General features: G+C 36.3%; 2 protein-coding genes across 2 annotated transcripts; both read left to right on the top strand.

Annotated features, from left to right (window-relative positions):
- Positions 1-3,563: 3,563 nt before the first annotated feature.
- LOC127796191 (uncharacterized) lies at positions 3,564-8,730 on the top strand. Its single transcript, XM_052328203.1, has 3 exons — positions 3,564-4,117; positions 5,565-5,694; positions 8,343-8,730. Exons 1-3 carry the CDS (start codon positions 3,707-3,709, stop codon positions 8,564-8,566), a joined length of 765 nt encoding a protein of 254 aa, XP_052184163.1. The 5' UTR covers positions 3,564-3,706; the 3' UTR covers positions 8,567-8,730.
- A 1,705-nt stretch (positions 8,731-10,435) lies between these two features.
- On the top strand, positions 10,436-12,742 carry LOC127796548 (uncharacterized). The gene has a single exon (XM_052328727.1). The coding sequence runs from the start codon at positions 10,965-10,967 to the stop codon at positions 11,790-11,792; it is 828 nt and encodes a 275-aa protein (XP_052184687.1). The 5' UTR covers positions 10,436-10,964; the 3' UTR covers positions 11,793-12,742.
- Positions 12,743-14,371: the final 1,629 nt, after the last annotated feature.

The raw sequence follows: 14,371 nt of genomic DNA, 5'->3' as shown, positions 1-14,371 counted from the left end.
AATTGAGGTTGGGCACAAGATTCGAGGTGTTCTGAGTTTCGTTCAAGGTGAGTTGTTCGCTACCAAAATTTGGCTTTCTTGTGAGTGGTTCTCCTCCAAAACTTGATTTATTGTGCTTGTTCTATCTGAACATATGGTGATTTCATGCAAAATGGTTTTGTGCATTAAAATGGTAACCAGTGACGGTTGGATTTATGAGGGAAGTTTGTCCCTAAACGTTTTGAACTGTGCATTGCATTTTATAAATGTTGTTTATACGATGCATTGAATTGTGAATTGTGGCATTGTCTTGGGTTTTATGTGTACGTATGGAATGTCAGCCTCGGATGTTGTCTGGATAGTGTAGCCATAATTCTCCAAGGGCGTGACGGAATAATAGGGGTATCTGATGCTAGTGTGCATGTCAAGATAGCCGCCTTGGTTTCCGTGCCAGACCGTTTGGTCAGGGAAGTTGCACTAGGACGACTAGGTGATCCATACTGTGTTGTTCATGTGGGATGTCAGCCTAGGATGTTGTCTGGATAGTGTAGCCGTAATTCTCCAAGGGCGTGACGGAATAATAGGGGTATCTGATGCTGGGTGTGCATGTCAGGATAGCCGCCTTGATTTCCGTGCCAGGCCGTTTGGCCAGGGAAGTTGCACTAGGACGACTAGGTGGTCCATGTGAAATTTTGGAGTTGGGATTGTATGGTGGTTCCTGGATGCTTAAGGTGGTAACGTATTCTGGTGAGATGCGTTGGCAGCCTCATTTAAGCTAGAATCGCGTTGCGTCGTCGTGTCGTCGAGTCGGTGTGGTGGCATAGCTTTTAGAGAGATTGCTCTTTCCCCATGGTAGGGTTAAGCGCGTAGGAATTCTCTTGAGCTAGGGCTTACCGGGTATATTGGTTTATTTCATGTCTTGCATTATTCATGAAAAATGTGTTTTGAACTCTCACTTAGATGATTCATCATCTAATTTGGACTTTGTCCCTGGAATATTCAAACGTTCCAGGTGAAGGCAGCGGTGCAAAAGGGAAAGGAATCGTCGAGGAGTGACGGCGATTAGCGGATAGTTTACATTATGTCTTTTCAGTTATGTTATTTACTTTTGAAAACGTCATGTAAACGTTGGTGCAACTTTATATATAAATAAAGTGGTTTTGGTTATGACCTGTTGAGGTTTCGATCTAGCTTCCGCATTTGTGTTGGTGAACCTGTCTTGGTTTATTAATGGTTCATAGTTGATATACTGAGAAGGTGTAACGGGATCTTCGGGGAATGGTTTTTGTGTTGGATTTTTGTTTGAAAAAAAATTTATCCCCGGAATCTTACGTTACGTTAACGCTCCCGAGAATTGGGGTGTTACAAAGAGGAGAAGTGCGGTCGATGGTAGCAGTGAGGTGGAGGAGAAACAAAGTCGGTGATCGTGAGAAGGAGGAGAAACCAGGTCGATAGTTGTGAAGAGGAGAAGTAGTGTGCCCCCAAATAAAGCTTGAGGAGGAGGAGAATCTAGGCCGGCGATCGCAAGGAAGAGAATCAGCACGGTCGATGACAAAGCTTGAGGAGGAGGAGAATTGAGGTCAGCAATCACAAAGGAGGAGGAGCATCACGGTTGGAAGTGAAGCTTGAGGAGGAGAATCGCAACTGGCGATCACAAAGGAGAATGAGCAGCATGGTCGGTTGCGAAGCTTGAGGATGAGGAGAATTGCGAAGCTTGAGGATGAGGAGAATCGCAATTGGCGATCACCAAGGAGAAATAGTAGCGAGGCTAATTGCGAAGCTTGAGGAGGAAGAAAATTGTGGTTGGTAGTCATGAAGGAGGAGGACCAGCGTAGCCAACTGCGAAGCTTGAGGAAGAAGAGAATCGCGGCCAACTGCGAAGCTTGAAGAGGAGGAGAATCGCGGCTGGCGATCATGAAGGAGAAAGAGCAGCGTAACCAACTGCAAAGCTTGAGGAGAAGAAGAATCGCGATTGATAGTCACAAAGGAGAGGAGCAGCGTGACCGACAATGAAGCTTGAGGAGGAAGAGAAGCGCAATCGATGGTCATGAAGAAGAGAAGAAGCGAGGCCGACAATCACAAGGAGGAGCGCGATTGACGGTAAAGCTTGAGGAAGAAGAGTAACGTAGTCGACAACAAAACTTGAGGAGAAGAAGCAATGTGACTGGTGGTGAAGCTTGAGGAGCAGTGCGAGCGGTGGTAAAGCTTGGTACCAATTTTGATTTGAGTGAAATTTGGGAAATAGAGAGATGAGGGGTGGCAGGGAGAAAGAAATGGGTTTGGGAAGAGATATCACAACAAATTAATTTCGTGTAAAATATTGGTAATTAAATATTAAAAACTAAAAAAATACAACAAAATTTAGGTAAAAAATTAAAATAATCAAACACTTTTAATTAATAATTTTCATGCAAATTATTTCTATACAATTTAATTATCTAAAATTTATTTTTTTTATACAAATTTCTTTCTTGTAATCAGATGCACCCTTAGTATAAGCTAGTATAGTAGCTTACAAACTCTCGCAAGCAAACAATTAATGAAGTTGATTTATCAAGAAGGGTCTATTTGGTCTACATAAAAGGAAGGAAAATGTCCTGAAAAGTTCAAATTCTAGGTGGCTAGATAAAGATAAAAGATCTGAATCAACCTGGCTTAGCAAGGAATTTTAGAGTTATTATTTATTTAATAAACATATAATAAATAGTTTTACAAAAATAGACCAAAAAAATAAAATATAAGGATAGATCAATGGTAGTTTATTTTCAATTTTTCTTCAAATAGAAAATAACAAATTTTAAATACATTCTTTTATTTTATAAAATTTAAAACTGATTTTATATTTGATAAAAATGAACGCATTTTTTATTATTCTCTAATTTTTTGTAAAATAAAAACATAAAAACAGACATAAAAACTAGAAATAAAAAATAAAAAATAAAAAAACATTTTCTATAAGTATTCCCGTTTTTATTCTTTTTAAAATAATTTAATTTAAGTAATTGCGACCTTAACATCATGTAGATTTTTTTTTTTTATAAAAGTATATAATGGTCAATTTTAACAATGTATTTTTTAAATCAAATTATTACAAAAAAATTATTTGTATTTTAAATCACAATAAAATTATCACATCACATCTCAAACCACGACTTAACAGTTTAGGCTATTTTAGCAGTTTTAACTATAATAATAACATTTTTGTATTTTTAGTTTTAAAATTTAAAAAAAAATAAAAGTTGTTAATTAAACCAACTCGTCAAAATTATCAATTTGCATGGTTGAGGGTGAAATAAAAAAGTTGATAATTTTTTAATTGTCCCAAAAGGCTTTACGATAAATTTTTAAATAAAAATTATAAATGTATTATTTACTTGATAATTAATTAAAATTCATAATTTTATAAATAAGTAAAAAATCCAAATCATAAAAAACTTAATTTTATTAAAGATTAATAATTTATCAAAATTTAGAACTCAAACAGAGTCACTTTAGACAATTTATGTTTAAATGTTACGTAAGCAACCAAGCATTGAATAGTAGATACAATTAATCTAATAAACTGGGTCCGAAGCGGCAAGGCCGATGTGGATGGAAACAATTGCGAACCGACGGTTGGGGCGGATTCGCCAGACCCGGACAACTCACGGCTCGCCTATGAATTGACGCAGAGCTAGACCGCTAGGGTTTTTACAAGGTTTAGCGCTCCGGCCTCGCATTTGCAATCATGTGGATCCACCGGCAAGTGCTCACTAGAACCCTCCACCTCCGGCACTACGGCCAGGCGGCGGCGGCGCTGCTTCACGAACCGGAAGCCCCGCTCACGTACCTGGAAGGGTTTCCGGTACCGGACCCCAGATATGCCGAGACGATCCGCGCCGTCCCACGCGCCACATCCGGAAAGAACATCTCCGCCAAGGAGCGGAAGGCGGGCCGTGTCCCTAGCATCGTGTTCGAGCAGGAGGACGGCCAGCACGGCGGCAATAAGCGGCTTATCTCCGTCCAGAACAATCAGATCAAGAAGCTTGTGAACCATCTCGGCCGCTCCTTCTTTCTGTCCAGGCTCTTCGATCTCGAGGTCCGGCCCGATTTGGAGTCGGAGGTCGTCGTCGAAAAGGTTCGCGTGTTGCCGCGAGCGGTATGTATTTTTCATTTTCAGATTCCCATCCCTCTATCTGTGTATACGCACGTATCGATTTCTGCACTTGGTTTCAAATTCCCTGCATTTCTCTTGCTTTTTGAGTAGAAAAGAGTGGTTAATTGAGTGTAAAGAATTAGAAATGTCTTGAGAATTAAATTGATATGGACATAAACAGCTATAAACGATGAATTTGGTGCATGCCATTTGTGGTGTTTTATGATCCTGTCTTTAGAACTAGCATTTGCGTAGGGAAAAGACCAGGAACGAAGATGTCAAGTCTCCAAGACATTAACATGCTAGAAATCTGCTGAGAACTGAATTCTTTTCGTCATGAAGACTTGGAAACCATGAGTTATGTGTTTTGGACATTCTAAAACTCTAAAAGATCCCCTTTGCGTCCATTATATAGCTTTTGGGTTTGTTTGTGTTTTACCTTTCTTTGCATTTCTAGAACTAAGGGTGGGCGCGACTAGGTTTGACACAGCTTCAAAGATAACCAAATAGTAAATTAAAGTTTATTTATATTCCAAATCGAACCAAACTATTCTAAGTGACGAAACAAACAATAGAAAATCTTCTCACATAAAATAGAAAATGGAATATGTATTTAAAAATAGATAACTCTAATTTTCAGTTTTCAAAATATTCTGACTGAGAAAATGTTTTCATGATATTTTTCATTGTTTTAAAGATTTCATTGTTTTCTTAAAAAAAATGTGTTTTTCCATATTTTCCAATTAGAAAACTTGAGTTCTCAGCTTAATCAAAATTAATATTAATTGCACTTATAGTAATATCAATATAAATCGTAAAAATTTGCTCTTTAAAATTTTATTTTAATATTTTAATAGTATTGTTAATAACTAGATATTTCAATATAGAACAATTGAACTCATATTTTGTATAATTATTTTGAACACATTTTTTAGTTTTTAAGATAAGAAATGATTGTCTATATTTAATAATTAAATAGGCTTTTCAAATTTTCTGTGAAAAGGAAAAACTAGAGATGAAGCTGAAAATTGGAAACAGAAAGCTGGAAAATATTTTCTGTAAATAAATAGGCTCTAACTTATTTTAAACTTTTGAATAATGAATGAAATACTGAGTAGAGGGAAGTATGCTGCCAAAGCCAAGAAGTGACTGATTTACCTGCATTGGTTTTTCTGTAAATGAGTATCTATGCATGTGATATTTGGGCACATGGGATTTTTGCTTTGCTTGATTTAAAATATTGCTGAATGGTGTGTGGGTGGGCACTGTATCTCTTATGTTTGTGTGTGTGTTTTGTGTGTTGAGTAGGAGTTCCTTGTCAAATAAAAACTGAGTTGGAGTTCAATGGAAGTTTTGGATCTAGTTTAGAAACTCCATTTATATTATTGTTTATATGATCTCTCTCCAAATTTTGTCTTATGATTGTTTTGTGCTTCCCTTATTGCTACAGCTTCACCTCCACGCTGGTACAGATGCAGTACTCAATGTTACCTTCATAAGGGCCCCATCAGAGGCATTGTTGAAGGTTGATGTTCCCCTTGTATTTAGAGGTGAAGATGTTTCACCTGGACTAAAAAAAGGTATGCTGGGATTGAACTTCTCTTCAGGTCACCTTGTGCTTGTGATTTTATTTAATTTTAATTAATGGTTTATGGAACGTATGGAACTTTTTGCTGCAACCTGTTTTCACGAGCTCTCAAGCAGCAAAGATGTTTATTTATTAACAAAATTCATTATTTTGTTGTTTACTTGTTCTAGTTGATAAAGTTATATATTTCACTAACTTTCTCTCTTTTTTCACACTATAAATAGGGATATGATGCTTGATATCTAAGTTTTGTTCATAGTTATATGGGCCTCATAAATAATTTCTTGTTAGTTTAATGGATCTCTTTTCCTGGGGCAACAGTTAGATCATTGTAGTCAAAGGTGAGTGCCTTGCATGCCTAGGTGGTAAGACACCATGGAAGTGCCTTGTGTGCCTGTAGGTGAGGTGGCTTTAATCAAACAATGCCTAGCGTATGCCTCAAATGCCGAAGGTATTTGCCTAGGTGTAAGCTGTGTGAAAAAGAAAGAGAGAAAAAAACAAAAAGAAGAATGGCACTGAAACAAAAAAGGCATACAAAAGTCATTTACTGGTGAAAACAAAGAGGAAACAAAATGAGAAATAAAGGGGAAACATCATTGTGAAATCATTGCTACTGTTCAGGTAAAAATCATAAATTTCCTTCCAATTTCTTTCCTCCCCGTCTTTTGTAGTAGAAAGGTCAGCATGACATAAATCACAAGAGTAATGAGTTGGAGAAGTCACCATAGATTGGCCAAAGCTCTCACACGCTGAGGGGATTCAGCAAGTGATATCACTTGCAGATAAACCTGTAGCACGTGGCTGCACATGGTTAATCTCTCTGATTGCTGCTCTTTGCTGACATGATCTTTATCCCCCCCTCCTTCTCCCATTGATCTAGTGTTTAACTTTGTGGCTTAGTGACAGCATCTCTATGTTTTTGCTCTATGGAATTCTAGCATGCTTCTTTCTTTGGGCTTATAATTAAGCTATTGATGGTCGTTATATCAGGCAATTAGTTTAGTTTATGTGTGTTCTTTATTTGCTTTATAATTATATTGCACTTTCTAAAGTTTTTTTTTTTTAGTATTGTTACTACTACTACTACAACAAATAGCTTATGAATTTGTTTCATCAAATGGAAGTGGGAAAAAGTAGATCTCTCCTAGAAATATAATTTTTCCAATATCCCAAAGATGTTTGTTTGAATGTTATCCATCTTTTGCATGATCCCAAAGTTACTTGTTTGAACATTATTAAAAGAATTTGTATTCAAGTGTATTTTAGAATTCTTATATGCATTATATGATTATCTTTTTCATATTATATGTTTTTATTGATTCTTTGTCAATTTAGCGTCTTACTTTGCTTAGTTGAGCATGTTTGCCAAGCGGCACGAGCAATATAATGTCATAGTTAAGGGTGTCTCTTGCCTCTGACCACCTTGGTTTAAATTATGATGTTTGACTTTACAGTAGGTGTTGTCAATTGTTTCTCCCTGAATGGGTCTCACACACTTCCTGAGAAGAATTGCTTCTTTATAAGATCTAACGGGAGTGGTTAAATTGTTGATTTTCGTTAGAAGTTTAAGAGATGAACTTACATCTTCCAATATTAGAGAATTGGGAAGTATGCCATTTGATGGATAGGTGATTTCATCAAATACATCCTATGTCAAGCATTGGCAGTAACAGTAAGATCCCATTGTGACTAGAAGATTATGGGTTTAAGTTGTAGAAACAACCTTTTTGCAAAGGCCAAGGCTACATACAAAGACAGTGCTTCCCTGACCCTCTTGCAAAGCAAGGAGCTTCATACACTAAGAACAAGCTTTTACTTCCTGAAACGTGTTGCTGTAGTTCACCAAAAGCATGTTTAGAATAAACCAAATTTCACCTTAGCTTTTCAAAATGAGCAGAAAGTTGAGCATAAGCATTGAGTGCTTATTGAGACTCATTGTAAGCCATGCCACCCTTTTCCTGATAAGTGTCAATTGTCAGTCATGCCCTTTTTCCAAAATAGTGTCACTGCCGGCCATGCCCTTGGCAACAAACTGGTTGCTATCAGTCCTCCTCCTTTTATTCTTCCTACCATACCCAAACTACAAGATAGATACTGATGATTACAGTGTTTCTGTTTCAAGAATTGTTAACCACCTTCTGAAAGGAATAATAGCAACCCATGAGGATTATATTACTCTGGATCTCATCATGTGCAATGACCATTATTATGTTTGGAAGAATCTGTGTTGGAATATATTTCATATGTTATTCTGATGGTTGGGATCATGGACTTAATTTGGACAAATCTTTCGCCATAGAGTTTGGATTAAAGGGACTATGCAAGCAGAAGATTTTATTATTAGTTTGGTGATAATGCAGAATTTGTGACCATGCAAGCTTAAGATTCTTGACTTACCCTAAAATAAGATTATAATAATGTTATGGTCTACATTAATCCATTGGCATTACATCAGTTTGAAAATGCAGTCAATTCTGAGGTGCATTCATTTTTTCTGACCCTGGTATCAACGCACTTTTCCTTCTCCATACACATTAATTTTTGTATTTGCCGATTTATTTATCAATTTATTTGCATTTATGGTAGTTTGTTGTAATCTAATCTATACGCATTACTACCATTTTTTGTTCAACTTGCCAGGTTCTTATTTGAACATAATCAAGAGGACCGTCAAGTACCTTTGCCCCGCGGATGTCATCCCTCCTTATATCGATGTCGATTTAAGTGAATTGGATGTGGGTCAAAAGTTGGTGATCGGTGATCTCAAAGTTCATCCAGCTCTCAAGTTTATTCGGTCAAAAGATGAACCTGTTTGTAAGATCATGGGATCAAGGGTTTCTGATCAACAAAGGAGATCTAAATAAGATAAGCACTTTCCTTTTCTTTTTGATTTTTTTTTTTCTTTTGTTAGGAAATTTTTAAAGATAAGCACTTCACATGAGAAATTTTTATGAGCCTTGTCAACAAAAGATCTACATCTTTGCAGCAGGAATCATTGAGAGCCAATGTGAACTTGCTCTTGCTTCTACTGAGCTGATTTATTCACATTTTGGAGGACAGGGATTATATTTGTGATTATTGCCAATGTTGCTTTCTTCTTATACCCGCCGGGGGGGGGGGGGGGGGGGGGGGGGGACTATAGATGTTATTGTTTAAAATATTATTAATTGTGGATAAAAATGTAATTTTAAAAATCTAAGTATTATAATTAGGTACTACATATGTTCAACAATTATGTTAATATTGATATTTCACAACATTTTGTATTTAACTAAATATAACTATATTTAATACAATTTTTACTTATATTTAGGGGGCGACGTGCGTGCCTGGCGGCTGGCGCCAATTCGGCTTTGGGGGTAGGCCCAGCTCTGGACGCTTAAACGAAAAAAAGTGTAGTTAAGTAGAAGGGATCAAAATGGGAAACGCAGGAGATGCCAAATGTGTCAGGAGCGCAGGGTGATTGATTGGTCGACGCAACGTGACCTGTCCAGGAGGAATTATTTTTAGAGATGTCATTATAATATATGCCAGCCCCCAGGAGGAGGAGGAGGAGGAGGAGGGGGACACACTCACAATCCCTCTCTCACAGAGAGCCCAGCCCAGTCCAGTCCACGTGGTCTCCATCCCTTCTGCCCCTTCATGTTTTGTTTTGTTTTGTTTTGTCTTGTCCTTCAACTCCGCACCATTTTATCCCTCTTATATGTATTCGTAAATATTTTAAAAAAGTTTTGTGATTTAGGCATTTCTAAAACTATAAATGGTATTAATTAAACTGTAATCAAATTAAATTAAACTTAATTTAACTAAAATAAAGCGAACTAGAAAACACAGCCGGCTGGAACCCCAGGAGAAGAGATGAGAGGAAGAAGAATAGGCGAAGAATGGACAGAAAGGAGAAACCGGCGTAATGAGTCTTTTCACTTTTTTTTAACATTGATAAATTGACTTAATCATTGGGGGAGGTTATCCTTTAAAACCTTGACATAGTTCCTTCTTTATTTTTATTATAGGAACAGAACAACTTTTGCTTGACACGGTGGGCCAACTCCGAGACACATTTATTGGAAGTGTAATTGCACATCATAAAAAATGTTAAAAGAATCTTTTGCACTTTAAGGGTAGCTTAGGTTGTAACCGTAAACACCATGGTTCATTGATAACTACATGTTTTGTTATTTTTTTATATAATATACTAAAAAATGTTGTTAAAATATTTTGTGTAATATAAATTTAATAACAGCGAATACAACTTAGCGTACACTAAGTTGTTAATAGAAATAATAATAATTAATATAATTTAGGATAAATTTATAATAGGGGGGATGGGGGATATGTTTGGGTTTGGACTTTGAATGGGACATTTTTAAGTTTCTAGGCAAAAAGAAAACAGACATTGGGATCAAAAGATGCCATGCGGGTGCGGCTCCTCTTCTTGACCGAGCAAAGCAATTGGGCCCATCGATGCGCCCGGACCGTCCCACTTCAAGTTCCATGTTCCTGTCGCTTTCGCAAAGTACTTAAAAAAGTATTGTATTGTATTGTATTGTATTGAAGTGTATAGGAGGATTTATACGTTTATTTAGTTAAGAAGATTTAATTATGTTATCATAATATTTTTAAATTTAGTTAAGATAATTTATTAAATTAAAATTGAACTGAAATAAAAATGAATGGAAATTTAAAAATATTATTAAGTGCCGATCAAATGTTTAAATCTTTAGGGACGTGAGCTCACCCGTAAACCGCCCGTATACTTATGTTCCTCTCCCTTTCTCTCCCGCAAAGGCACAGAGAAGAGAGCCTTCTTGCTTGGAGAAGAAGAAGAAGAGGAGGAGAAAAGTATGTGAGGGAGAGAGAGAGAGAGAGAGAGAGAGAGAGAGAGGAAACCCACCCCTATATATAACCTCCGTCTCTCATAGCCTTTCGGTGCCCGAATTCAGAAACTTTACCACAATTCCTCTCTCTTTTCCCCCTTCTTTTTTGGTCTCGAAGAAGAGAACATAAACCTCAATCATACTCTCTGCCCTCACCCAAACACAGCGAATAAACAGAGTATGTCTCCGCAGCAATGCCGGAATCTTCCGGTTGCTCCATAAAAGCAAAAGCCTCCTTCCCTTTCGCTTTTTATCACTTCAAGTCAATAGCCCCTCAACATTATTTGGCCACCTATATGTGAGATTATACATACATAAATATATATATATATATATATTCTTCTGTAGCGTGGCGATTCTCCCGTTGTTGAGGTATTGGAAAACCATGGCCGTCGATGTGTGCTTTGAGCTTCCCAGTTTATCTGCCAGCCCTAGAATTTCATTCTCTCGTGATCTCAACCAATCGGACGGCGTCTCCGTCGACGACCAGTTTCACCTCCGATCCGATGCTTCTCTTTTGGATCCGACCTTCGATTTCGCCTTTTCCATCGGCAAGAGCTTCGCTCCGGAGATTTCGATTTCGTCTGCGGATGAGCTCTTCTCCAATGGCAAGATCCTCCCTACTGAGATCAAGAAACATGTCACAGCAGCACCGAAAGAAGAAGTCCGGCCAGTTTTTCTGTCTCGTTCTCGTCCTAATCCCACTGCGACTACAAGTTCGATTGAGAATTTGAACGAGGAGACGAAGAAGAAGAGGCTGAAAGAGTTCTTGAGCAGCAATTTTGACGAGGAGGAGGGCAAGCCATTGTCGAAACCCTTCTGGCAGTTCAGGCGGAGCAGTAGCCTGAATTGCGAGAGCGGCAGGAGTAAAGCCCTAATTCGATCTCTACAGTTCTTATCGCGGAGCAATTCGACTGGTTCAGCTCCGAATCCGAAACAACCGGCAATGTCGAAGGACACGCAGAAGCAGCATTCTTTCAAACAAGCGCCGTTTTCCCGCTCACAGTCATGTTCTTCTTCCAATCCGTATTATCCTTACAATTCGTCGAAAAGGCCTCCGTTGAAGAAGAACTGCAGATCTCATGGTAATGGCGTCCGAATTAGTCCTGTTTTGAACATTCCGCATAATTGCATAGCCGCCATTGGGACTGCAACTCTGTTTGGCTTTGGATCGTTGTTCTGTAATGGTAAGGCCAAAAAGAAGAAGAAATGATTCGTATTTCTAGGTACAAACACTCACACACACACACACACACACACATACATGTTCATATGTTCACGGATGAATTTTCTCGGTACGGCCTGCGCTGCGATCGATTTCTTAAACATATCTCATTCGTTGAGAGAAAGAAAAGGAAAAGCGTAACAGATGAAATCGCAGATGATTCAGATGGATGATTGGGTTGTGGGGGGGTTGAAATGAGCGCAGAATTATGATAAATTTTTTTACAAAATTTTCAAAGGCCAAGGGGACAACAGAAGAACAAGATACCCTTATTTGATGGCGTTGCCATGCTTTCTTTTCTTAATTCTCTTTGAATATCTGTTATGTTCCGCAACATAATTACATGTGGGATATATATATATATCTTTTCATCTTTTATTAATTTTTCTACCACTGCTCTTTGGGTGTATCTTTTTTAAGTAAATTTTTTTTTATCAAATATTCGTAACAATCTAAGAATCACGTCTACCAAGTAAGCATACTAAAATAAAATCAGCCTTGTCGTCTAAAAAAAAAAACAAAAAATTAAATTAAATTAAATTTTGATTGTAAAGTCTTATACTACTCAAGCCAATTTGTGAGGATACCTTTTAGTCTTTCTTTTGAACTTTCAACTTTGAAGTTTGAATGGATCCTGTTTTTTCCTTTGGTATTTCATATATATATATATATATAAAGGAGACAATCATACGTTGATTTAGGATTCCTTTAGCTTTGATCTTTTTGTTTCTATCTAGAAACTTTTGAGCCAAGAGCTGGATCTAACGCATAGGCTTACGAGTAAGCTAATCATTGAGGGGCCCTTTAAGCTTAATTATTTGGTAATCCAAGCACATGCTTATATTATTAGATTGCTGTTTGTATTAGCCTTTGCTTTAGATCCCCAATTCTTCTAAGCCTAGCTACCCCCCATTTGTCTCTTGCTTTACTTTTCCATCTTCAATAATTAACATATTTATCATCTAAACATTAAAAAAAAAAAAAATTCATGAAAATGTAGAGATTGCTCTTAATTTTACTCTACAAGTATTATATAACAACGATTACCTAGAAATGGCTGTAATTACTCAAAGCTTTGGGGAAATTTAAATTTATGCTACCCTATGATAAAGAAAAACTTATGTCCCACCCAAAAAAGATAATCCCATGAGTCACATTATTCACTAGTTCGCATGTGATAGTCCAACTACAATGCGACGTGAAGAATTATAGCACTTTTGGAGTTAGATTACCAACAATCAATAGTGCATTATATATATATATATATATAGAATTATATAAATCATTAAGTATAATCATGACCCATTATTTGTAAAATTCAAATCTAGGATGATTTACCCAACATTTTAAGGTAGCCTAATGATGAAGTTGTTTTACCTTCAAACATAGGTCACATGAGTATTTTTTTTCTTTTTCTTTTTTCTTTTTTCAATCTATACCACAATCACAACATTTGGGAGAGATTGAGGATGGCAAAACCTAAAAGTTTATAATAGCATAATGGATGATTCTATTTTGTTCTAATGCATGGCTATTATAATTTCAAGCGGTGAGCATCATTGCAACTTAATTCTAGCCACGAGAGATGATGTGGAATGTTGATCAATTATCACCTCTCTTTTTAGGCATAAATGGTTGCCTTTAAACATCTTACTTTCATCATTAAATAATTTTTACTAGTTTCATTCAACGGTAAGGCCATTTTTTCTCTTTTATTTTAGGGTAAAGTTTTTAATAAATTATTGTATTTTAAAGGGATTTAAATAAGTCTTTTAGATTCTTAATGTACAATAACCAATTTAATTTATAAACCAAAATAATATAATAATTTATCTAATAATTCACCCTTATCGTATTGTTTCATGTTTTCACCCTTTAGTTTAAATCAAATCAAACCAAACTAAACTAATAATTTGTTCAGTTTGGTGGGATTTTTTGATTGATGGGACCACTTGGTTATAGATAGGTTGGGATGTAAGATGTTCATTTAAAAGTTTTATTTTAATAAAATATCAACAAAATAAAAGTAAAGTAAAGATATTTATATTCCGAATAAAAAAAAGTTGTAAAATAAGTCGGCAACTAAGTAAAGCATCCAAAGATAAGATCGAAATGATGGGATTACTGATAGCCATAGGTAGGAGATCCAATTACAATTAGGCACTTATATGACTTATAGATTCCAGAATATTTGCAAATAGAGGATCCTAAAATATCTGTTTTGTAAAAAGAGGAAAAAGAAAATCCCAGGAAAAGAATATCGATCGGCGCAACCACCGCCGCCGTTGCCGTCGATTTGGTCTCTCCTTTCTCCTGTTTCGCTCAACAAAGAAAAAACTAAATAGTTGGTTAAACTGAAGGGTCAGAAAAGTTGAGTGCTATTATTTATTTATTTATCTAAAAATTTATGTCATGTTGTTGTATTAACTATTAAATTAATATTTTTACTATAAATTTTAAATAACAACTTTAATTTAAACATAAATTTAATAACTTTTTTTAATAATTGATTGTTGTTTGTCTCAATACAATAATTAATTTATAGTGCGAGAAAAAATGATTTTGCG

This window comes from Diospyros lotus, chromosome 3 (genome assembly GCF_014633365.1).
Source record: "Diospyros lotus cultivar Yz01 chromosome 3, ASM1463336v1, whole genome shotgun sequence".
In the NCBI taxonomy this organism is placed as follows: Eukaryota; Viridiplantae; Streptophyta; class Magnoliopsida; order Ericales; family Ebenaceae; genus Diospyros; species Diospyros lotus.
The sequence above is the reverse complement of the archived record's forward strand: the minus strand, read 5'-3'. Positions and strand labels throughout refer to the sequence as shown.